A 24,965-nucleotide genomic window follows, 5' to 3' on the forward strand; every position below is an offset into this window, starting at 1 on the left:
GACTACACAGCTGTCCCAATGGATGTTTCTTTGTTTAGTTGTTTTGTTTTTTATGTCAGATATGCTCATTTGACTACACAAAGCAGAGGTGGAAGTAGTATACTGCAAAAACTGGAGTGTTGAATTCTCAGTAAACATTCCAGAGTTTATTTTAAAGGTGCAGTGTGTAAAACTGAATATCAACATCTAGAAGTGGGTTCTAGATTTCATTTCTCTGCCGGAAACTGTGGCAACCAGTTGAATTTAATGTGTATCTGTAATGTGAATGCCTCCATGTTACCATGGAAACATGTAAAAATCCAAGATGGCGGCATCCATGGAGGGGACCTTCTCTATGTATGAATTGAAGGTTTAATTCTGAGTTGTTGTTTTTTTCAAATAGCTATTTTTGAATTAAGATGACTAAACACTTAGTTGGATAGACCGTCTTAGAAATGTTCACTTTATTTTACCAAGTTTGTTCAGCTAAATGCTACTAGGCTAAATATTACACACTGCACCTTTAACCCTCAAAGTTTCTTTTAATTCCATTCTGAATTTAATGGCCTTCAGAGTTAATGCATTCAGTGTTAGTTCAACTCTGTAGAGAGTCAACTGATATAAGCGCCACACTCTGAGTTGAATTGTTGATGTTTTTGATGTTCAACACTTCTGCACCATGACTGAGGTTATCTACTGAGTTACTGTTACCTGTGGCATTAAATAGTTTACTGAAGAGTGTCTAAGACAAGGTCAGATGGCCAAATCCTGCTCATGGTGCAGCTATACTCAGCCCACCAGATCATATGATATTTTTTTTAGACTTGCCCACCAGCATGAGATCTGCAGATTTCCTCTAGTTTAACAATGTAAACTCAACTTTGATGATTTATAATATCCCTGTTGAGTCACAAACATTAGGAGTAAACAGTAAAAATAATTTGATTGATAGTCAGAAATGTGGGGAAGGAACATGTTTTCTCTATATATTCAATTGTGCATCTCACAGTTATGACTAAAAGTTATGGTTTTGTCTTTTAATTTTATATTTAACCATTACTTCTTATAACTTTTATCTTTTATCTCATATGTTTACCTTTTAGATTAATCATTTTCAATTTTAAATCTTTAGACCTTGTAAAAACATGATTTTGACTTTTATCTCATGTTTTGACCTTTTTCAACTCCTAACTTTAAATTTTCTCTTTTTTTGCCTTAAAAACACAGGATTTTTATTTATATCTCAGTTTTTTACCTTTTAAAATCATGATTTTCAACTTTTTTTCCCACGTTTTGACCTTTTTCACCTCCAAACTTTAAATTTGATCTCTTTTTTACCTTAAAAATGCATATTTTTAGTTTTATTTCATATTTTGTCATTTGAAACTCATGATTTCGATGTTTAACTCATATGTTGACTGTTAAAAAATATGACTTTGAATTTTATCTCGGTTTTTGACTTTTACCTTATTTTTTTTAACCTTTTAAACTTATAAGTTTGACTTTTTATCTCAGATTTTGAGTTTTTATTTTATGCTCACCTTTTAATCGCAAAATCATTTATCATCAGTGCCAAGGTTTTTACCCCCATAATTCATCTCTGGTGAAAATAAGTTTGACATTTTATGGTTAAATATCGACCCTGATTGAGTTTGACACCCCTGGTCTACAGGAAAGGGTGATGTGCTGTTTTCCATCAAAGGGTGTTTCCCAGCCCTGCATTTGTCTCTTTGCTTCATCCTTCTGGCCTTGCTACAGGTCACCAATACAACATAGCTAATGCTTACAAGCACTGGTGCTTCTGATGCAAATGAGCTGCTGTGGAGATGTTGATATTTCAAGCTTTCTGAACTTTCCATGTACAAAATGTGCACTACATAGACTTCTGAAGGGACTTTTTAACCAACAGTATTTCTTTTGCACTGGCATCCATGAAGTTACATCATCAGGCCTCTTTACCCATGCAGAGCAGACTGTGTCGGGTCAGATATACAAGTCCTGTTCTGCAGCCAGCCACTAGGGGGAGCTCTACATATTTTGGCTTCACTTTTGGAGATCCGACTGCAGCAGCCGTGTGACGCTGGAATCCTAACAGACTGTTTATATTTGTGTGCATGCTCAGAGGCAGCATCCTGTCACAGCCCCAGAGGATTGAAATATCAAACATGTGTTATCACCCACACACACACACACACACTCTGAAATATGTGCACACCAACACGCACGCTTATAAAATGTGATCTGAAGGTCATGACATCATCACTGAGGCCTATCCTCTTCTGTACCTACATTAGGATGAGATCATCATAAACACAGATCATCTGTCTGGGTCACTTTTCCTTTCCTAAACAGTGTTGACTAAATGTCTTATCACACACACACTCTGGAGCAGGGAGAGGGTTTATGCTTTAAAATAAGACAGTTTTACAGAACAGACAGGAAGTGAAGTGTTCATTATTGATGCTTTATTAAATCCTGAACATCTTGGTGAAAAATAAAGTTGGGTTGTAATTGTTAGAATTAACAAACATGTTTGGGGTAAATTTTACTTTAAATTTGGAGATTTTTTTTATTGAAATCTTGCATTCACCTACAAATAAGAAAACTAAATTTATGTATTAATTTGGGATACAGCCTAGACTCCCTAAAAGTTGGGGCGCTGTGTAAAATGTAAATATAAACAGAATGAAAGGACTCTTCACATAAATCCATAATTTATACACAGTAGATCATAAACAACATATCAGAAGTTGAAACTAAGACATTTTACCATTTCAGGAAAAATATAAGCTATATTTGAATATGAAGGCAGCATCGCATCTCAAAAAAGTAGGGACGGGGTGACAAAAGGCTGGAAAAGTAAGGGTACCTATGAAAAACAGCTGGAGGAGCATTTTGCAAATAACAGGGTTAATTGGTAAAAGGTTTGTAACATGGCTGGGTATAAAAGGAGCATTTTAGGGAGGTGGAGTCTCTCAGAAGTAAAGATGGGCAGAGATTCACCAATCTGAAAAATTCCATCTGAAAATTGTGGAAAAATTTCAAAAACATGTCTCTAAATGTAAAATTGTGAAGCCTCTGAATATCCCACCGTCTACAGTCCATAATATCATCAACAGATTCAGAGAATCTGGGGAAATCTCTGTGAGCAAGGGACAAGGCTGAAGTAAAGTAAAGTTGTACTTCTTTCATCCCAGAAGGGAAATTCATAGTTTACACTGTTTAGTTGCTTTTACATATTACACACATATACAGTGATGGCCTTGCTGCTCATTGCTAAGAGCTGCTGTGAGCTGTTGGGGGTTCAGTGCCTTGCTCAAGGGCGCTTCGACAGTGCTCAGGATGTGATGGAACCTCTCCAGCTACCAGGCCAAGGTCAGGCTCCGCTCCCACCGGGACTCGAACCAGCGACCTTCTGCTCTCCAGCCCAATTCCTTTCAGCTGAACTCCTGCCAGAAGGCCAATATGCTGGTGACCTTGGGACCCTCAGAGGCCACTGCGTTAAAAACATGATTCTGTACTGAAATCACTGCATGGGCTCAGTAGAGATTCTGTAAATCACGGTCTGTTAACACAGTTCATCCTGCCATCCACAAATGAGGTTAAAGCTGGTTCATGGAAAAAAGAAGCCATATGTGAACGCAATCCAGAAATGTCGCTATCGTCTGTGGACCAAAGCTCATTTAAAATAGACTGAGGAACAAATGGAAAACTGTTCTGTGGTCAGATGGAAACTATGAACACCTGGGTTTCCTGTGTCCAAAAGAGAGGGAGCATCCAGCTTGTCCTCCTGGCTCAGTTCCAAAGCCTGCATCTCTGATGGTATGGGGTTGCATTAGTGCCTATGGCGTGGGCAGCTCTAACATCTGGAAAGGAACTATCAATGCTGAGAAGTAGAGAGAGGTTTAAGAGCAACATCTGCTCCAAACCCAGACAACGTCTCTGTCAGGGAAGGCCTTGATCATTTCAGCAAGACAATGCTAAACCACATACCACATCCATCACAACAGCATGGCTTCACAGGAGAAGAGTCCAGGTCCTGAACTGGTCTGCATACAGTCCAGACCTTTCACCAACAGAAAACATCTGGAGCATCAGAAAAGGAAAAAGCCAGCAGAGAAAACCCAGGACTGGTTCAGCTAGAATCCTACATCATACAAGAATGGGACAACATTCCTCTCCCATAACTCCAGCAAGCATGGCCCTGTCCCTACTTTTTTAAGATGTGTTGCTGCCATCAAATTCAAAACGAGCTAATATTTTTTTATGAAATGGTAAAAAGGCTCAGTTTTACATCTGATATGTTGTTTTTATTCTATTGTGAATCAAATATGGGTTTATGAGATATGAAAATCATTACATTCTGTTTTCATTTACATTTTACAGAGCGCCCCAACTTTTCTGAAACTGGGGTTGTACTCTTATTGCTACTAAATACCTACAAAATAATTATCAGTGCTATAAATTGGAGCTAGTTGTGGAAAAAGATGGAATCACAGGCTAAAGAGTGTCCGCTGACTTTTGGCTGCAGCTGTCAGAAACTACCTCAGCAGGGTTCGGCTTCCTCGACCAATCAAAAGTCAGAGATGAATCAAATTAAGTAATAAAAAAAACAGACTCTAAAAATAGGAAAATTCACACCACTGATCCCTTCCTCCATCCCCTCTGTCTCTCTCTCTCTCTCTCCCTCTCTCTCTCTCTCGCTCGCCCTCTGTGTCCCTGTAAATCCCAGAGTAGTGTGAGGAGAGGGAGATGGGCGAGAGAGCAGCAGACTGACAGAGAGAGAGGCTGTGAGGCTGACGGACGCTCAGCAGAAGCTCTGAAGCAAGGTGAGCGGTTTTTACTCTTCCTACATTTGAAATATTTACATGTAAATTATTCAAGTTTAAAAATTTCATCAACTTTACTTACACTGCTGCACTCAGGAGGGAATAAAATGATTTATTTGATCAACTTTTGAGTCAAACCAGCTTTAGCAGCTCTAAATATTTCACAAATTAAAAGTAAAAGAAATAAATATTCATTTAGACATGCCAAGTGTTGACTTCAGTCTTTTACCTGGATCACGGGAGGATTTATTTGGATGAGGTCTGATAAATCAGAGTATGAACACTACTGAATACTGAATTAAAATTTCATTCATTGATAATATTTCATAATTTCAGTGCTTGTTGTTGACTGAAATTAATCCAGAAATACTGATATGTCATAAAGTTTGTTTAGTTCAGGTTCATATTTTTGCCTCCAGAGAAGATAAATATTTTGTGAATGTTCCTCCAGACAGCAGAGAAACTCTCTACACCATCAGATTATAGAATGTGATTAATTCTTGTGGTTTTTACCATTCAACAAGTCTGTTTTAAAAATAAGGCTGTCACACAGTTAAATCTTTAAATTGCGATACATTTCAGATTTGTTTTAGTTAATTGTGATTAATCCCAGATTTGCCTCTATATTGCATTAAAAACTGTTTGTTAACTTCTTGTTTGGATACAGAGCTGCTTTTATTTTGAAAAAAAAAGGAACTTTGGGTAGATTGAAAATTGTAGCATAACTTTAACCAAAGAAAAATAATTGGTATTATTTTATTTTGGTGGTCCATGATTGTGGGTCATTGTTTAGTAATATTGGTAATCTTTTAGTAATTTTGCAAGAACAATGTGTATTTACCTAGTAATACATGACATTTTACTAAGTACTAACTCAGAAACAGTAATATTAAAGAACTATCAAATGTATCAGTTATCAAGTAATTCCTCATAACATTTTGTCTGGTTATTAGGTGGTATTTTACCCTAACCCCCTCATTCTAACTCTAACCCTTACTGACCCCTAACCTCTATCCCCCTATCCTAAACCCTAGACCCTAAAAATTACTCAGGAGGGACTCGTTTTAATTTAAGTTCTATTTTTCATTGTTCCCAGAATGCCTTTGGGAATTAGACACTTTTGCACCATGAGTGAAGTTACTGACTGAGTTAGAGAAGTCCCACCTGTAGGGAGCAATTATAACACAGAGTGGATGGTATTGGTATGGTACTGGACATAAACAGGACTTCCTGATTCAGTGTGTACATTTCATTTGTTGTCACTTGCAGTCCCTTAAGATGAACCAACATGAGTGGCATAAATGTATAATTATTTCATAGAAATAAGGGAAATTGCAGTGGATGAAGACCATGTAGGTTTATGAAAAGTACTTAGAACATGTAACCTTGCAAAGCAGATGGATACGCCCCTTTTCTTGTTTCTTACTGGCGAATCCATCTTGCAAAGCTCCCGTCTGAACCATTTGGGCCCAGTTAGCAAGTGACAGGACCAATCAGCGACTAGGGGCAGTACTTTCTGGCATGGCAGAGATGTGACGTAAGCAAGCAGCAACAAGAGGCTGGTGCAATTATGGCGGAAGAGCTTAGTGTCCATGCTGCTGAAACGCCAGTTTTATCAAAACTTGACGACATTTCTTCGTTAAAAGAAGAACAAAGAACAGCAGTAGGTTGTTTTCTTTTCAAAAACGAAAAAAGTCGACATGCCTGACATGTCTACAGTCGCCATGGTTCGTGTTATTCCTAGGTAGCTGCACGTGCGCACCTCAGCCACAGCTACTGCAAATGGTTTGTTGCTCTGATTGGCCCGTAGAGATGTGACAGACAGAATGTTTGTCCAATCATCCTCAGAGTTTTTTTCAAAGGCTCCGCCCCTTTCCCAGTCGCTTAGTATTGAAGGTTTTCCAGATGGATGTGTGAAACAAATCCATCTGGCATGCCAGGTTATGGAACATGTTGTTTTGAGTTTGATGTGGGCTGATTTTTTTAAGTGTAGCAAAGTTTGAACTGTGCAGTTCAATTTATAAAGTCAAGTAACCCAGCGTAAACGTATGAGTAATGATTACTCAAAAAATCAATTTGCACTACTTAAAAACTTTGGCCTAATCCATTTCAACAAAAAATTCTAGTAGTTCCAACTTGTCTGGTATTACAGTTTGGATTTTGATTATTCTGGCAGCCCTAATAACAAAAATTATTTAGATATATAACCCTTAAATTTATGACTTTTAAAGCTGTAATTTAATTGTAAACAAAACCACTGATCAGAGTCGTCCCTCTGAAAGGCAAATTTTAACTCTATAGTCTGTCATATATTAATGACTTTTAACTCAGATTCTTAGTTTTGATTCTAAAAAACACTTGCCGATTTCAGGATTTTTGCATGAATTTTAAAAAATGTAAATAAAAAATTCTGGGCTGGATTTTTGTAAATGTGAAACTAATTAAAACTAACTAATAAACTAATAAAGCTCATATTCTCTGGCAAAAATTGCAGATCTTCTTTTTTATTTTTAAGAATGGCCCTTATTTGATCCCATACTAATAAGCCCTCATATTTTCAACAGACATTTTCATGTATGTTAATTTGCCTGATTTGTGCTGCACAGTAGTGAAGTGGTTAGCACTGTTGCCTCACAGCAAGAAAGGAATGGTTCCCATTCAGCTAGGGTCTTTCTGTGTGGAGTCTGCATGAATCCCAGCTTCTCTCCACAGTTAAAGACCTGCTTATTAGGTGACTCTAAGTTGCCTGATCGTGTGAGCATGCCTGCTTGTTTGTCTTTATATGTCAGCCTTGCCATTAGCTGGAGACTAGTCCAGGGTGTGCCCCGCCTCTCTCCCAGTGACAGCTGCAATCTGCTCCAACCTCTGTGACCTCAAACAAGATAGGTGTCGTAGTTAATGAATGGATATAGGAGGAAAGACATCAACCAGGGTTGTAGCTATGTGGTTATGTAAAAAAAATTAGCAGATTTTCCCTCCACCTGGACTTTTTCCTGTTTAAACCCCTGTTAGACTGGGTCTTTCTGTGTTGAGACTGCATGGTCTCCTCATGCAGGCTCTGTATGGGTACTCTGATTTACTCCCAGAGTCCAAAGACAGGCCTGTTAGGTTAATTGGTGACTCTAAATTGCCCTTAAATGTGTATGTGTGTATAAGCGTGTCTGTCTCTATGCATCAGCCATCTTATTGAGTCCAGTCCTGCCCAATGATAGTTTAGCTCCAGCCTCCAATGAATGGATGGATGGTGGGACAGACAGACGGATGGATGATAGATGAATGGATGGATGGATGGATGGATGGATGGATGGATGGATGGACGGACGGAGGGATGGATAGATAGGGGGAATGGATGGATGATAGATGGATAGATGGATGGATGGATGATGGATGGATGCATGATAGATAGATGGATGGATGGATGGATGGATGATGGATGGATGGATGGACAGACGGAGGGATGGATGGATGGATGGATGGATGGAGGGATGGATGGGTGGATGATGGATGGATGCATGATTGATAGATGGATGGATGGATGGATGATGAAAAGATGGATGGAGGGATAGATAGATGGATGATGGATGGATGCATGGATGGATGACGGATGGATAGATGGATAAATGGATGGATGGATGGAAGATGGATGGATGGATGGATGGATGGACGGACGAACAGACGGACTGATGGAGGGATGGATGGACGGAGGGATGGATGAAAGATGGATGGATGGACGGAGGGATAGATGGATGGATGGATAGACAGAGGGATGTATGTATGGATGGATGGATGATAGATGGATGATGGATGGATGGATGGATGGATGGATGTGCCAAAGTTCTTCTGCTGATTTACACTGATACTTTAATTGTATTGACATAAACTAGATTATGTTACCTTAGCATCAGTAAAGCAGATATTAAATATATCCAGGCTAAATATATCATTGAGTAATGGCTTTCCTTACAGAGTGCAGTCATACTCCCTCTGGGTTTATTGTTCTCAGCTCTGTGTTCACATTGTCCAGATGACATTTCAGCTTTAGGTTTCACCTAAAAGCCAGAACATGTTCCATATGTGTCTTCACATGAACCCATTGCTCTCTTACTGTTAGAACAGAGAGCTCCTGGAGGAAGAATGCAGACAGGAGTGGGAAAAGAAGTACGGAGATGTCAGTGATGTCCAGATTAAAACAGTTAAAACAATCACACACTGGACTCTGAGATACTAAAAAGTTCTTAAGTGGACAAAATATCCCCTGTAATCAAACTAAATAAGGATGGTGTGAATAAAAATTTAGCACCAGTCAAAGATTTTATATAACATTAGAAACACATTTATCAGCTGATACCCCATTTTTTCCAAATAAATGATATTTGATGTAAACATTTATTTTAAAAGCTGATGCTGCTGGAACATGTAAAAACCTGTGTGAGAAGGCCAGTTAGCATTGTTTAAAATACACTCTGGACAAAAGTATTTGGCCACCTGACCATTCCATCAACAGGGACTGTGATGACATTGTATTCACATACATGTACTTTAATATGGAGTTACCCCCTTTTTCAGCTCTAACAGCCCCTACTTTTCTAGGAGGGCTTTCAACAATATTTTGTAGTCATTCTGTAAAGCATTTATGAGGTCAGGTTCTGATGCTGGACCAGAGGGCCTGGTTCACAATCTCTGTTCCAGTTCATCCTAAAGGTTCTCAATGGGTTTGAGGTCAGGGCTCTGTTGGGGCCAGTCCAGTTCTTCCACACTGAACTCATCAAACCATGTCTTTGTAGTCCTTCTTTGTGCTCTGGGTCACAGTCATGTTGGAACAGAAAAGGGTCTTCCCCAAACTGTTCCCACACAGTTGGAAGCATAGCATTGTCCAGAATGTCTTGGTATGCTGAAGCATTAAGATCAGTCTTCACTGGAGATAAGGGGTCTAGCCCAGACCTTGAAAAACAGGCCCATACCATTATCCCTCCTCCACCAAACTCCACAGTCAGGCAGGTAATGTTTTCCCAGCATCCTCCAAACCCAGACTCACCCATCCGACTGTCAAACAGAGAAACATGATTGGTCACTCCATAGTAAACATTTTCACTGCTCCACAGTCCAATGTTGGTGTGCTTTACAACACCACTTTTCAGCTCTTTTTCAATCATATTTTGCCACTTTTGACCCATTTTTGCCAATTTCTTTCTGCACACTTAACATGTTTTCACCAATTTTTGCCTCTCTAAAACCATTTTTACTGATCTTTTGCAACTTTTAACACCTTTTGCCACTATTAGCCCATTTTTGCTTATTTTAGCCACTTCTAACTAGTTAAGCTATTTTTTGCCACATAGTAGTTTTTAGCCACTCTTAACTATTTTTACCACTTAGTGCTACTTTTAAGCAATATTTGACACTTTAAGCCAATTTTATGCCCATTCCGACACTTTTTAAACAACAATTTTCCCATCTTTTTGCCACTTGATGCCCATTTTTGCCACATTTTAAACCATTTCACCACTTCTTGCCACATTTGAGCCCATTGTTGCCACTTTCAACATATTTTTGCCAATTTTTTGCCCTTTAATCCACTTCTGCTGATTATAACCTCTTTTGCCATTTTTTCCCCATTATCCCTACTTTTTAAACTTTCTGCAACCTTAAATTCCTTTTAGCCATATTTGACCAATTTTTTGCTACATTATTGCCACTTTGAACCCATTGTTGCAATTTTCAACACATTTTCACCACTTATTTTGCAAGTGTAACCAATGTTTGGCACTATTTTGCCACTTTTAACCCATTTCTGCCAACTTTAACCTCTCTTTGCCACTTTTCTCCTATTTCTGCTACTTTCAACCATGATTTGCCATTTTTTATTTGTGATAAACTTCTTTTGACCATTTTCACACTTGTTGCCCATTTTTCACCACTTTTCAATTACATAGGTGGTTTTTTTCACTATAGTTGCCAGGTTTTTTCTTGCATCCTGACATCGGATAGTTTTGCTCATTTTTCTCATCTCAGTGGATCATGGTTTTGCTGACTTCCGTGGGCCCCCAATCTGGCTGGGCCCCAGAAGCCCCCCCCCCATGATTCAAGCTAACTTCCAGTCAGTATTTCCTGTTTGGGTTCTACTGTATAAAATCGTGTAAATTGTTTTAATGTTTTGTTGTTTCAGATGAATCTGGCTCTGATCCATGACAGACCCAACATCAAGACGTTCTGGGAGAAAAGGATTGACTCTGACTGTCAGTATGCTGAGTCCGAGGAGAAGAGGAGGAACAAGAGCGCACTGAAGAAGTAAGAATCATCATCATCATCATCATCATCTTTAAAGGCTAATAACAATGACAGGATACTAGAATCTAACATCATACCTGAATCCTGAGATGTGGTGGAGGGATGTAACAATCCAAAACACCAAACCTCAGGACGATCATGGTTCCAGTCCTGGTTCCAGTCCTGGTTGACATATGACTATCCAGCTAATAGACACGTCTAAAAACAGATCATCTCATTACAACAGCCTCTCGTCTCTCAGCGAGTCGGAGGACATACCGGCACAGCGCTCACCCTCGACCCTCTCAGCCGGTGCATTTGTTAAAGGTCTCTGTAAAGATGGTCACTGATGAGCTGGAATGACAGCCCGGCTGAAACGTGAACCTACGACCGCCTTTCGACAGTACCATCAATAGTTCAGAGATTTATAATCTGCTAAAGTTTAACTGTTGCCAGGCTGAGCGGGAGCAGGACAAAGCAGCTTTATTGGTCACTGATGATTATCAGTTCACTCTGACATTTCTGCTCATCTGATCTCTTAGGCTGGCTGCATACCAGACTGTTTTCTACGTTGTGATTTTTACAGTGTTACAGAGCAGTCACCGTGATAACTGATGACTTTATCAATACTACACTGAGAGAATGTATTCACAGTATCAGTGACACTGAGTATGAAACATCTTCATCACATTGAACCAATCCAGGTAAAGTTGGAAGGAAAACTTTCGTTTACACTCCCAAGATTTTACTGAAGGAGAGTTCTGTGTGTATAAAAAGGTCACAACCCTGGTCCATTTCTTTCCTACTATATCCATTATTTATAAATCCTATCCTGTTCGGGGTCATGGGGGATGGAGCAGATCCCAGCTGTCACTGGGACACCCAGGACCGGTCTCCAGCTAATGGCAAGGCTGACATATAGAGACAAACAGCCAGGCATGCTCACACGATCAGGGAACTAGCGTCACCTAACAGGCATGTCTTTGGACTGTGGAGAGAAGCCGGGGTACCCGGAGAGAGCTCATGCATGCTTGAGGAGAACATGCAGACTCCACACAGAGTAACCAGGATACAAACCAGGACAGTGCTAACCCCTGCTAGCCTTCTTTAAACTATTTTAATTGTTCATTTTCAAAACCCTACATAAGACAAGTTTAACTTATCATGTAGATATTTGTTAACCTTACATAGCAGATGGATACGCCCGTTTCCTTGTTTTTCACTGGTGAATCCATCTTGTTAAGCTCCCATCTGAACTGTTTGGGCCCTGTTAGAAAGTGACAGGACCAATCAGCGACGAGGGGCAGTACTTTCAGGCGCGGTGGAGTCGTGATGTAAACAAGCAGTAACAAAAGGCCGGTGCAGTTATGGCGGAAGAGCTTAGCGTGGATGCTGCTAAAGTGTAAGTTTTATCAGAACTTGACAACATTTCTTCGTTAAAAGAAGAACAAAGAACAGCAGTGAGTTATTTTCTTTTCAAAAACAACAAAAGTCAAGTACTTACATGTCTATAGTCACCATGGTTCGTGTTATTCCTCGGTAGCTGTGCACGCGCAGCTCGATAGCTGCTACCTCACGTGTTTTGTTGCTCTGATTGGCCCGTAGAGATGTGACAGACAGAACGTTCATCCAATCACACTCCAAGTTTTTTTTCAAAGCCTCTGCCTTTTCTCAAACGTTGTCTATTGAAGCTTTCCTAGATGGATGTGTGAAACACATCCATCTGGCGTGTCAGGTTAGATATTTGTATCTCCTAAATGTATATTGAACAAAAAAACTGCATTTTGAGAAAGTCTTAAATTAAGGACTCATCAGGAGGTTGCCATGTTTTAGGTCACAGGGCTTCAGCATCCTCTTCCTGTTCTACTTTTTGTCATAAATATTTGACTTTATAATCTAAAAAAAAAAATCGGTAAAAAATTAACACGGCCTCTTAATTTTTTATCTTTAAGAGTGGCCCTAATACGCTGTTGTACATGATGTCTCTAATCCTAATTTAAAAAAGAAAAAGAAAACTTACAACAAAAAGTAAGAAAATTTGTGTTTGGTAAATTATTTCTTTGTTGTAACAATGCTTCTTGGTAATAAATCTTATATCATTGGAAAGCCTGTTTATTACCCTTTTAAATGATGCCACATTTGTAAGGATCATACATTTGTGGGATGAGCAGCAGAGCTGAGTATGTGGGTTGCGCCCATGAAAAATGTGCCAGATCTTCTCTGCCAATGCCAAACAGCTGATTCTGCTGTTGCTTTGACTCTTGTTTTGAGCTTCTGGTACCCCCCAGGTGCTGCCAATCATTCACCCCATTGGCAGCACCTGTGAGCATGGCCCTGCTACAGTGGTCAGTAGATTTCTGCTTCAAGAATCAGCATGCCAGGGCACAGGTGGCAGAATGGATAAGGCATGCGCCCCATGTACGCAGACAGCCTGGGTTCGAATCCAGTCTGAGGCCCCTCACCGCATGCCTCTCCCCAGCTCCCTTCCTTGTTTCCGACTCTATCCACTATCCTCTTCTCTATCAAATAAAGGCACAAAATGCCCAAAAATAAACCTTAAAAAAAAAAAAAAAAAAAGAATCGGCATGCCACGTTTGACTGATCTGGATAGCGCCCGTTGGTTGGGCAACTTCAAGCTGTTGTTCCACAAAACCAAGTTGCAGCATTGTTTGGAGTGAACCCTAGTACCATCTCCAAACTGAAGGCCAAGTTCCATATAACGGGGAACATCAGAGACAGGCTGTGAAGTGGGCATCCCAAGAAGACCACACCCCAAGAATGCTGTTTTTTCACCCTGTCAGCAAGAACTCTATCCTCCAAGATGACAACACTCTCCCCCACAGAGCGGGGTTTATCAGAGACTACCTCCAGAATTTGGGAGTGGAGAGGATGGAATGGCCCGCCACCAGTCCTGACCTTAACCCCATTGAACACTTATGGGATCAGCTTGGGTTCATGCCAGAGTGACCAACACAACCACACTGGCTAACTTAAGGCAAATGCTGGTTGAAGAATGGGATGCCATCCCACAGCAGTGTGTGACCAGGCTGGTGACCAGCATGAGGAGGAGGAGCCAGGCTGCTGTGGCTGTGTATGGTTCTTCCACACACTACTGAGGCTCTTGTTTGTTAAATTAATAAACTGTTAGATTGTTAATAAGTCTTGTTTCTTCAAACTTCAATCATCCAATTCACCAAACAAGAGTCAATGGCAGAATCAGCTGTTTGGCATTGGCAGAGAAGATCTGGCACGTTTTTCATGGGCGCAACCCACATACTCAGCTCTGCTGCTCATCCCACAAATGCATGATCCTTACAAATGTGGCATCATTTAAAAGGGTAATAAACAGGCTTTCCAACAGTATAAGATTTATTACCAAGAAGCATTGTTACAACAAAGAAATCATTTACCAAACACAAATTTCCTTACTTTTTGTTTTAAGTTTATCTGTACATCTACAGTTATTTTGATAACATCAGGAACATAGGGCCCCATGTTCCCTGAAACGTTTGGAAACCCTTTTAACTGAGTACAGTTCTCTTGTACTTTTCTTACTCATGGGTGGAAAATGATTCCACATCACTTCCAAAACAGCAAAACTGGTGCTGATATCTCAGGGTTAAATATTTCAGAGTTGAGATATTTGACAGGGTTGTTCCACCAGTGTAAGTTCAACTCTATAAAAAGTCTACTTATCTAAGCTCCGCCCACCATGATTTCAAATACACCATCTTCCCCATCATGCCCTTGGGCAGACTTTTTAGTTGTGTTTGGGTGTTTCTTGTTGTACAGTGATCCTGCTGGGGTTCATGTTTCTGGTGGATTGTTGACGTTTTTGATGTTAGACAAATTTGCACTATGAGTGAAGTTATTCACTGAGTTAGAGTTCATGTGTGTGACTTTAGGTGATCCCAGATAATTCATAGTGTGTATTTTTTTCAGTATGCATCCCCTTGCCATGAGGTTGACTCTCTGCCTTGTTCTTGCCAGAGGAGACCCACCTTACCACAGACTTTAAGAGCTGCTACAGCTCTGGCATAGTGTAAAATATTCAGCTTTCAAAGTGCTGGCTAACTATGTGAAGCGTGGACCAATATAGACCCTTTAGCTGAACAACCTGGTTGGAGATCTTACTGTTCTTCATCATATTTTCCTGTTCAACTTTTACTTTTACTTGAGTCTAGTGGTTGTTTCTTCCACCTCTGCTAAATCAATAATAATAAATCTTCAGGGAAAGGTTGGGAACCAAAGTTGGCTGCTCTGAGCTGTGAAAGTCCAGGGCTGAAGATGAATCCTACTCTGGCCCTGCCTGCTATTATCCAAGTAAAAACTCTGCCAGTAGTCAGCCGGTATGATCTGATGTGTGAATGCAGCTGGAAATAGTGAGGACAAATTCACCATAAACCAGTGGATGGAGCGTGGATTTGTACCCTGATGTATCCTGTGATCACTGCAGCATCTTTGTGAGCGTGATGAAGCGTCTTCATCCTATTCTACTCTCTATTTCAGACTTTGAATAAGTCTGCCACATGTAGCATTGATAGAAAGTCAAAGACAGTTTCCTTAAAGTGTCATTCGCCATCTTGAATAAGTCATAAACGTTTCAGGTTTCCACAGCATCACTTTAAAACCACGTCTGGCCTCCAGAGACCCCGCGAACCCTCTGGCCAACAGCGCTGTGATTGATATGTGAGAAAGGTGATTTGGGGAGATTTCAGAGGCAGGTTGCTGTGAAAATTTCCAGGAATTTTCTAGAGAGCATGTGTGAAGTGGTGATAGTCGTGTGAAGCGTCTCGGTGAGATACTGTGGATCATAATCATATTAATGAGATGTTGAGGCATATAGTAGCCTATAAGCTCATATTAAACCCTCACCTCTTAACATTACATCAGCTATTAGCCGTATCCCTCCTAACCCCACTCTTCTCCTTCTCTATCCCCCTTAACCTCACACCACCTCTTCAGCCCATCACACCTAATCCCCCTGCTATCCATTACTCTGTACCCCTAATCCCCACCCTATCAATACCGTGTATCTTCTAATCCTCGGGCTATCTGTTACCCCGTGCCCCCCGACTCTGCAGCCATCCGCTCCCCCGTCGCCTCTAACCCCAGCTCTAGTCCCTGCTAATTGTGTCTGTTATGTGTGACCTGGCCAGAGGCTGGAAAAACATGTAGCAGAGAGCGGAGGTGATAATCACAGAGCGATGACTGATGGAGGCCGGCTGACTCTCACACACAGACACACGAGCTCAAATTAGAAGATATTCTGCTCTTAATGATAACATCAGGAACTTCTGCAGCCTGCAGGGAGGTGGAATTAAATTCTTTACATTTCTGTGATGCAAAGTTTCCATTTTAGTCTGAAGCTGTGACTTTAAATACATCTTTACTTATCGGTCTAAAAACAGAGCTCTTAACAAGAGAGTTTCAAAGATTTGGACAGGATGTAGGAAGAAATCTGCAACTTTTACATGATTAAAATCCTCCCAGAAAGACAAAATGAAATGTGGCTTTTAAGAAAAGGAAAAGGCCTCAAAGAAACATTATTAAGTAAGGAAAGCAGTCATGGGTGTTAGTAAATCTAAAATGCTGCTGCCCTTTAATCCACATTCACACTGATGGCAGAGGTTGCTATGGAGGATTGGCCATCAGTATTAGCTACTCCCATTTATACCCATTCATACGCATTTAAACTGACACTGGCAAAGCAGTGGGAGCAAACTGGGGTTAAAGTCTTGCCCACTGACACATCAACATGTGACTGCAGGATCTGGGGATCGAACCCACAACCTTCCTATTCAAATCTACTGAGCCACAGAGAGCACATAATCAGGAAACTTTTGCTAATTGTCACTGCAAGTTTTAAAAAAAAATCGATTTTGAGGTTTTATTGCATTTTTTAGGATAATACGGTCTGGCACTGGATTATTCTTGGGTCTTCTAAATTTTTCATGTCCTTATTCCCTTGCTCGAGGTCCTCTAGTGGAAATTTTATGTACTTTTCTAAATCTGTGCTGTGACTGAAGGTTATCAGGCCTTTGAGTATTTGGGGCAAGGATCTGGTGGGGGGGGGGGCATAATAAAGCAGCTATTAAGTATTTTACAAAGATCTTTTGGTAAGAAAACATGCAAGACAACAGTTTGATTGATAGTACCTATGGTGTTCATCAATTAAACCAGGGGTGCCCAAACTTTTTTCACTGACGGAAATATATAAGGATGTTGGGGCCACTTTAATATCCACAAGGTAAGGTGTATGACACTGATTAAGTCAGAAGCAGAATAAAAGAGGAGCTGGGGTGGAGGAGGGTTGCAGGAGTATGGCCAGGCAAGAGCAGTTTAAAGGTACAGTGTGTAAAACTGAATATCAACATCTGAAGTGGGTTCTAGATTGCATTTCTCTGCTGGAAACTGTGGCAACCAGTTGAATTTAATGTGTATCTGTAATGTCAATACAATACAATAACTTTATTTATCCTTTTTTCCTCTATGTTACCATGGAAACATGTAAAAATCCAAGATGGCGGCATCCATGGAGGGGACCCTCCCTACGTATGAATTAAAGGTTTATTCTGAGTTGGGTTTTTTTTCAAAATAGCTATTTTTGAATTTAGATGAATAAACACTTATTTAGATAGACCGTCTTAGAAATGGTTTGCTTTATTTTACCAAGTTTGTTCAGCTAAATGCTATTAGGCTAAATATTACACTCTGCACCTTTAAATGAGAGCATGAGAGTGATTGGCCAATAGCAGATCAGCTGGTCGTCAGCTGATTTGGGCTTGCATTAGATCAGCTGATCAGGAAAGAGCTTGACTCTTTGGACTCCCTGAACGATTAACTTCCCCCATGGTGCAAATGTATCTCACATAAAAAAACAACAACAACCCACCATAAACATGACGGAGAGAACCTCAGCAGGGATCGCTGCACAACGGGCAACAACTAAACACATGGAAAATGCATCAGCCCAATGGCATGATGGGAACATTCACACACACCCCAGGTTTGAGATCACAGTAGCTGGAACTTAGATCAGTTGACTACTTATCATGTGACTTCTGGTGATCATGTGACCTGTTGAGAATCTTTAAAGGAAGCAGCTTTGCTATGTGTTTTGTTGCTCTGATTGGCCCATAAAGATGTGACAGACAGAACTTTCACCCAGTCACCCTCCGAGTTTTTTTTTCAAAGGCTCTGCCCTTTACCAAACGCTTTGTATCGAAGGTTTTCCACATGGATGTGTCCATCTGACATGTCAGGTTAGGCCCCCAGAGCATCAGTCAAGAAAGAGCCAACCCTTGTGAAAATGAAATTGATGACCGCTGCTTTAGACCAAATAAAACATAAAGAGATGGAGAACAAGACAACAATCATTATTGGTAGGGTTGTAGAGACAAAGAATCGCCTGGTTCAGTTCCTCACCTTAAGAATAAACTTTTGGAGCATTTCAAGAGAGAATTTCAGCCTCCTCTCAAGGAGCAAACAATTATTCAGCTAACAGGGATATGTGATTCTCCCTGTGTACATGCTGCAGACATTTATCCCATGTTCTGAGACCAAAGAGATGAGAAAAGTCACGTCTGAATGGCTTTTCAAACCACTCTGTTTTAGACAGGTTCCTAATGTCAGACTGCAATTATAGAGTTGGACTGACATTCAGATAAAATCAAACATGGTAAAACTATCAGGAGTTTTTACCCCGTCATGCCAGCTATAGGACTGGCCAAAGGCGTCACGTTTGCCGGTTGTCTGTCCATCTCTGGGACATTCTCATGGACATCATATCTCAAAAATGATTCAAGTGTGGGAGAACCAAAGTGATCAATCCGTTACATGAGGACGTAGCTTGCCAGGTTTTATTTGTTACTTGTCATATCATCATGTACAACACCTGGAGGGTCTAATTTCTTCTTCTTTTGAACAACTGCATCAGCAAGAAATTCTCAGACATTGCTCCAGTTTCATGACTCTGCAGACAGAGGTATCATGTTTGGGTCTTCACAAAATCTCAAGTACACTTAAGGGGATCTTATTTAAAGTTTGCACAAATGTCCACTCTCAGGAGTAAACCGATTAGATTTTGGAGGCCAAAGGTCATCAGGCCTCATGGTCAGCCTTTACTTTAAACATTTCTACCACAAGAACCAACCCAGTCCTTTAGTTCTCCTCCTTGTTGTTTTCTATTCTTTTTTCCTCCACTAGATTCAGGATAGAGGAAAAACCTCCATAGAAGTCTTGTTTTTGTTGAGTAAAAAGTGACCCTACAGGATACCTAAGCTTTACTCCATGTAAACATGTCAGAAGTCTTTTCCTAGCTGCTAGTACGTGTCTCTGTGTCTGTGTCTCCTGGTCTCGGTGTGTCTCTCTGTCATTGTGTCTGTCTTTGTGTCTGTGTCTCCTGGTCTCGGTGTGTCTCTCTGTCATTGTGTCTGTCTTTGTGTCTGTGTCTCCTGGTCTATGTGTGTCTCTCTGTCATTGTGTCTGTCTTTGTCTCTTTGTTGCGGTCAGGTGGATTGTCAGCAGCTGAGAGAACAAATGGAATAATCCAGAAAACGCGACAGGAAGGTGTTGAAGAGAAAGTGAGGACAGCTGATAGTGAGCGTCAGGTTTCACACAGCGCATACACACTCACAGTGATGGTGTGTATTTGATGGATGGTGAAATAAAGAAGTGAAGAGAAACGCTGATGTGACGGTGATAACTCCGCAGCTGTCACATTCAGATACCAGATCTGTCTGAAGTCAGCAGTACATTAAACACTGAATATGAGCTCTGAGTTGCTGCCGCTCGATGGGACGACAAAAACATCAACAGAATCGCTCTGATTCTATCCGAAACAGACTCTGGATTTTAGTAAACTTACTTACTAGACAGTGCTACATGGATTTATCATCCTATCATGCCAACAGGTTCACAAATTAGACCCTGCATTAAAAATACAGTATAATTCTGTGACTGGTATTGGATATTGCAGACAATGTACCAGTCTGTTGTGGTGAAGAGGAAGCTAAGCCAGAAGGCAAAGCTTTCAATTTACCGGTCGATCTTCGTTCCAGCCCTCACCTCATGAGGGCGTCTGGGCTCGGCCTTGGAGATAGGGAGAGGAACTCAGACATCTACACTACACCCGAGTCTATTGAGGTGGTTCTGGCTGGAGGGAATAGGCACGAGAAAAGACAGGTTAAGTTATTGAATGCTCAGAAACCACCTGGAACATTGCACAGGTAAGCTGGTTGATGGTGATCGGTGATAGTGTCCAACAGTTTATGAACAATGCACTATAGTAAGGAGTTTAGAGATTTAACCATCTACAGTCCATAAAATCATCAGAAGAATCAGAGAACCTGGAGAAACAACAACTCTGCAAGCAAGGGGCAAGGCATAAAACCAACATTTAATGCCCATGACCTTTGACCCCTCATGCAGCACTGCAGTAAAAAGACAGCATCATTCTATGGTGGATATTACAGCATTGGCTCAGTAACACTTCTAAAAAACAGTGTCAGTTAACACTGCCAGAGTGTGAGAAGTGGGACGCAATTGCGGACCCGGGGTTCTTAAGGTCATCCCAGAAGGATAACCACTAAAATCACAAGCAATATTTGGGAAAGGGAAGGAAAGAACCCAAATTGGTAGCAACCAGAACTAAGAATCTCTCCAACAAAAACAATACTGAGAAAAGAGAACAAAACCACTGCTGCCTAGCAGCTGATTAGAAACAAAGCTCTAAGGGGGAAGAAAAGCTTTCTCCAATGAAAGGACTGGGCAAAGACCTCCAGCGCTAATCCACTTCAACTGTTAATTCACAGGTAATATTCTCAGGTAAGTTGTCAGAAATGATTGTGCAAACTCTCACTCAAAACACAAGGAGATGAGCTCACTAACTCTGATGGCGAGGTGATGAGTCAGCACTGAGAGCTGAAACCCAGGAGTATATGTAAGCTTTCCACACCTGGCCACAATCAGGAGCAATCAGCTTACAGACACCTGGCACTGCACTGATTGATCACACTCAGTGAGTGCCCTGTGTGAGGTTGGCAAGTAGGTAGGTAGGTAGGTTGGTAAGTAGGTGGGTAGGATGGTAGATAGGCCAGTAGGTAGGCAGGTAAGTGGGTAGGTGGGTAGATAGGTAGGTAGGTTAGGTTGGAAAGTAGGTAGGTAGGTAGGTAGTCAGGTATAGGTTGGTAGGTAGGTAGGTAAGTAGGTAGGTAGGTTAGGTTGGTAGGATGGTAGGTAGGTAAGTAGGTAGGTTAGGTTGGTAGGCTGGTAGGTAGGTAAGTAGGTAGGTAGGTTAGGTTGGTAGGCTGGTAGGTATATGGATAGGTAGGTTGGTAGATAGGCAGATAGGTAGGTAGGCAGGTAGGTGGGTAGGTTGGAAAGTAGGTATGAGTAGGTAGGTAGGTTGGTAAGTAGGTTGGTAGGTAGGTAGGTTGGCAAGTAGGTGTGTAGGTTGGTGAGTAGATAGGTAGGTTGGTAGGATGGTAGGTGGGTAGGTAGGTTGGCAAGTAGGTAGGTAGTTTAGTGAGTATTTTGGTAGGTAGGTAGGTCGGTAGGTTGGTAGGTAGGTAGGTAGGTAGGTTAGGTTGGTAGGTAGGTAGGTTGGTGAGTATTTTGGTAGGTAGGTAGTTCGGTAGTTTGGTAAGTAGGTAGGTAGGTTGGTGAGTAGGTTGGTAGGTAGGTAGGCTGATAGATTGGCAAGTAGGTAGGTAGGTAGGTTGGTGAGTAGGTTGGTAGGTAGGTAGGTTGGTAGGTTGGTAAGTAGGTAGGTAGGTAGGTTGGTGAGTAGGTTGGTAGGTAGGTAAGTTGGTAGGTTGGTAGGTAGGTAGGTAGGTTGGTAAGTAGGTTGGTAAGTAGGTAGGTAGGTAGGTTGGCAAGTAGGTATGTAGGTTGGTGAGTAGGTAGGTAGGTTGGTGAGTATTTTGGTAGGTAGATAGGTAGGTTGGCAAGTAGGTAGGTAGGTTGGTGAGTATTTTGGTAGGTAGGTAGGTCGGTAGGTTGGTAAGTAGGTAGGTAGGTAGGTCAGTAGGTTGGTAAGTAGGTAGGTAGGTTGGTGAGTAGGTTGGTAGGTAGGTAGGCTAGTAGGTTGCAAGTAGGTAGGTAGGTAGGTCGGTGAGTAGGTTGGTAGGTAGGTAGGTTGGTAGGTTGGTAAGTAGGGAGGTAGGTTGGTGAGTAGGTTGGTAGGTAGGTAGGTAGGTAGGTAGGTTGGTAGGTAGGTAGGTTGGCAAGTGGGTAGGTAGCAGAGATGCGGACTCGAGTCTGCGACTTGGACTCGAGTCCCACTTAAGTCGTGCACATCAGTGACTTGAGACTTGACTTCGACTCGTACGCAAAAGATTAGTGGTTGGGGACTCATGCACAATCTTCAGTTTTTAATTTTTCCATCATGATCTTTTGTTCCCCTGTCACTCTTTTGCCCCCTCTTCCCCTTACGTTTGACGGTTCTAGCGTCTTTTAAGCGCTGCTCTGCTCTCAGATACCTAAATGAGTAGGAGTCCAGGAGATTCCAGCTGAATAAAGTCATATTTAGCTTGATTTTACCCATATAAAAAAATTTACACTTTAAATGATGACAGAAGTTTCTGTAGGAGAATGTAGAAATACTCAGCAGACTCTGATGAAGATTTGTCTGAGTGAGAATTAGAAATGCTCATTGTTTTTTAATTTTATTTCAGATTAAACAGTTCATTAACAGTTAGTGTTTTTGTTTTAGTATAAAATAACTACCATTAAAGAAATATATCTGATACATAACAAGAACATTTACTCTCCAGTGTCTCATGTCTGTCTCTATCAGTGAAGTCTGACTCATGTCTCTGTAGTGTTTCATATGCACACAGAGAGGAGCTTTATTAAGAGGAGGGCTGATATTGATCATGATGATTAGGGAAAAAGAGAGAGCATGTGTTTCATTTTATGGCAGAGGTACATATGATATACAGCACATAGTCACAACAACAGAACTGTGGCTAATGGAAACACTGAGTGGCTAGTAGCCATGTAGTCAAAGTGGCTGGTGTGAAAAAAAGTTAATGTCAAGCCCTGTTCATATGTAAGTGTACACATGTGCACACGACAGTGAGCCGGCCACAGACAAAACCCCACCCTACTGATGGTGATAACACATTACAGGATTTAGATTATTTAGATAGAAAAATGCAGTGGTCAGAGGCAGATCATAGAACGCTCATTACAACCAATGGAGACTTGAGACTTGACTTGGACTTGTGGCCAAAGACTTGAGACTTGACTTGGACTTGTGGCCAAAGACTTGAGACTTGACTTGGACTCGTGACCAAAGACTTGTGTGCATCTCTGGTAGGTAGGTTGGTAAGTAGGTTGGTAGGAAGGTAGGTTGGTAAGTTGACACGTAGGTAGATAGGTAGTTTGGCAAGTATGTAGGTAGGTAGGTAAGTAAATAGATAGGTCAGCAGGTAGGGTGGTAAGTAGGAAGTTAGACAGGTAGGTAGGTAGGTAGGTTGGCAGGTAAGTAGATAGGTAGGTTGATAAGTAGGTAGATATGTAAGATGGTAAGTAGTTAGGTAGGCAGGTTACTAAGTGGGTAGGTAGGTGGGTAGATAGGCAAGTAAGCAGGTAGATAGATAGATAGATAGATAGATAGATAGATAGATAGATAGATAGATAGATAGATAGATAGATAGGTTTGTAGGTTGGTACAGCAGATCAACAATTACTGTCTTTAAATGTTTCTTGTAGTTGAGTGTTGTTAGAATTAAAGGTGATGGAACGTGCTCCCGACCAAACTTTTCTGGAAAATATTGCTGACATTAAATTTAGCGTATGTGTGTGTGTATATCTCATTATCATAATTTTTATTCATTTGAACATTGAATATCTTGTCTCTGTGCTGTTTTCAGTTGAAGGTTGAAAAGGAATTGAGGTTTGTATATGTTTCATTTCAATGATTGTTGAAATGAAAAGACTGACATGTGTGAATGAACTTTGATAACTCTGTGATGGTGGTTTACTTTCTCTCTTCTTCCCCTGTTCCTGCTGTGTGGATCATTTCCTGTAACTGAATCATCAAACTGAAGGAAACCTTCCTCTCTGTGTTTTTTAGGCTGCGGGGGGAATGGCTCGTCCGTTTAGAGAACCGAACCAAACACCTGAAGAACCTCAACGATAACTATTTGAAGAAGGCAAAGACGGAGAAATCAGCTGAACAAACGGATCAAACAAGTGAAGAAACTGAGTCTTCCTAATGTTAGAGCAGGAAAGTGAGTGCTTGGAAACAAATAATACTGTCATCTACATGTTCAAATGCAAACATCCATCGTGATAAATTCTGTAAACTGAATCAAGGAGAACAGTCAGTTTGTTTGAAAGAAGTATGAGGTACATGATAATGAAACTAAGTGTGTTGGAGCCACAGACATTATAAATGTGGACGCTGCAGTGATGGAGTTGGCCTGCTGCTGGGATATGTCAGCGTGCACACCATATTGGTAGTGACAAGTCCATGCTGTATGCAAACCTAGACTAAAGAATCTGATTTTTCAGAGCAAAAAGCACCAATGTTTTCATTGCACCCACAGTAGTGTCATAAGGACAGCTGTAAGATCATCACTCTTGGACCACCGTTCATTGATGGAACATCTTGTAGTAGCAGAGTAATGATTGGGACGTCTCTCTACTGCCCTCTGCAGCTGTTCCTAGGACCCTTGCCTTCCCCACATCTGGTCCTTCTTCAGCCAGAGCCAGAAGTTTGCTTCTCAGAAAATGGCTAGATGTTCCCACAAAGCCTCAGCTGCCAACTTCTACAGGGTAGCTGACTGCTGAATGAGTATGAATATTTAATCTAAAATTGATTTAATGCAAAGGTTGGTGCTTTTTGTCCAGAAAACTCACAGTTTCCTCATCTATTTG

General features: G+C 41.0%; 1 protein-coding gene across 1 annotated transcript; it reads left to right on the top strand.

Annotated features, from left to right (window-relative positions):
- The first annotated feature begins 4,741 nt into the window (after positions 1–4,741).
- On the top strand, positions 4,742–24,965 carry LOC121510511 (protein FAM240B). Its single transcript, XM_041788580.1, has 3 exons — positions 4,742–4,808; positions 10,975–11,096; positions 24,160–24,965. The coding sequence occupies exons 2-3, from the start codon at positions 10,975–10,977 to the stop codon at positions 24,299–24,301; spliced, it is 264 nt and encodes an 87-aa protein (XP_041644514.1). The 5' UTR covers positions 4,742–4,808; the 3' UTR covers positions 24,302–24,965.

This window comes from Cheilinus undulatus, linkage group 5 (assembly GCF_018320785.1).
Source record: "Cheilinus undulatus linkage group 5, ASM1832078v1, whole genome shotgun sequence".
Classification (NCBI taxonomy): Eukaryota; Metazoa; Chordata; class Actinopteri; order Labriformes; family Labridae; genus Cheilinus; species Cheilinus undulatus.

Bases quoted from the DNA above. Each gene is read 5' to 3' on its own strand.
- LOC121510511 (XM_041788580.1), top strand. From the start codon at position 10,975: ATGAATCTGGCTCTGATCCATGACAGACCCAACATCAAGACGTTCTGG. The intron at 11,097-24,159 runs GTAAGAATCATC...TGTGTTTTTTAG, and splicing joins AACAAGAGCGCACTGAAGAA to GCTGCGGGGGGAATGGCTCG.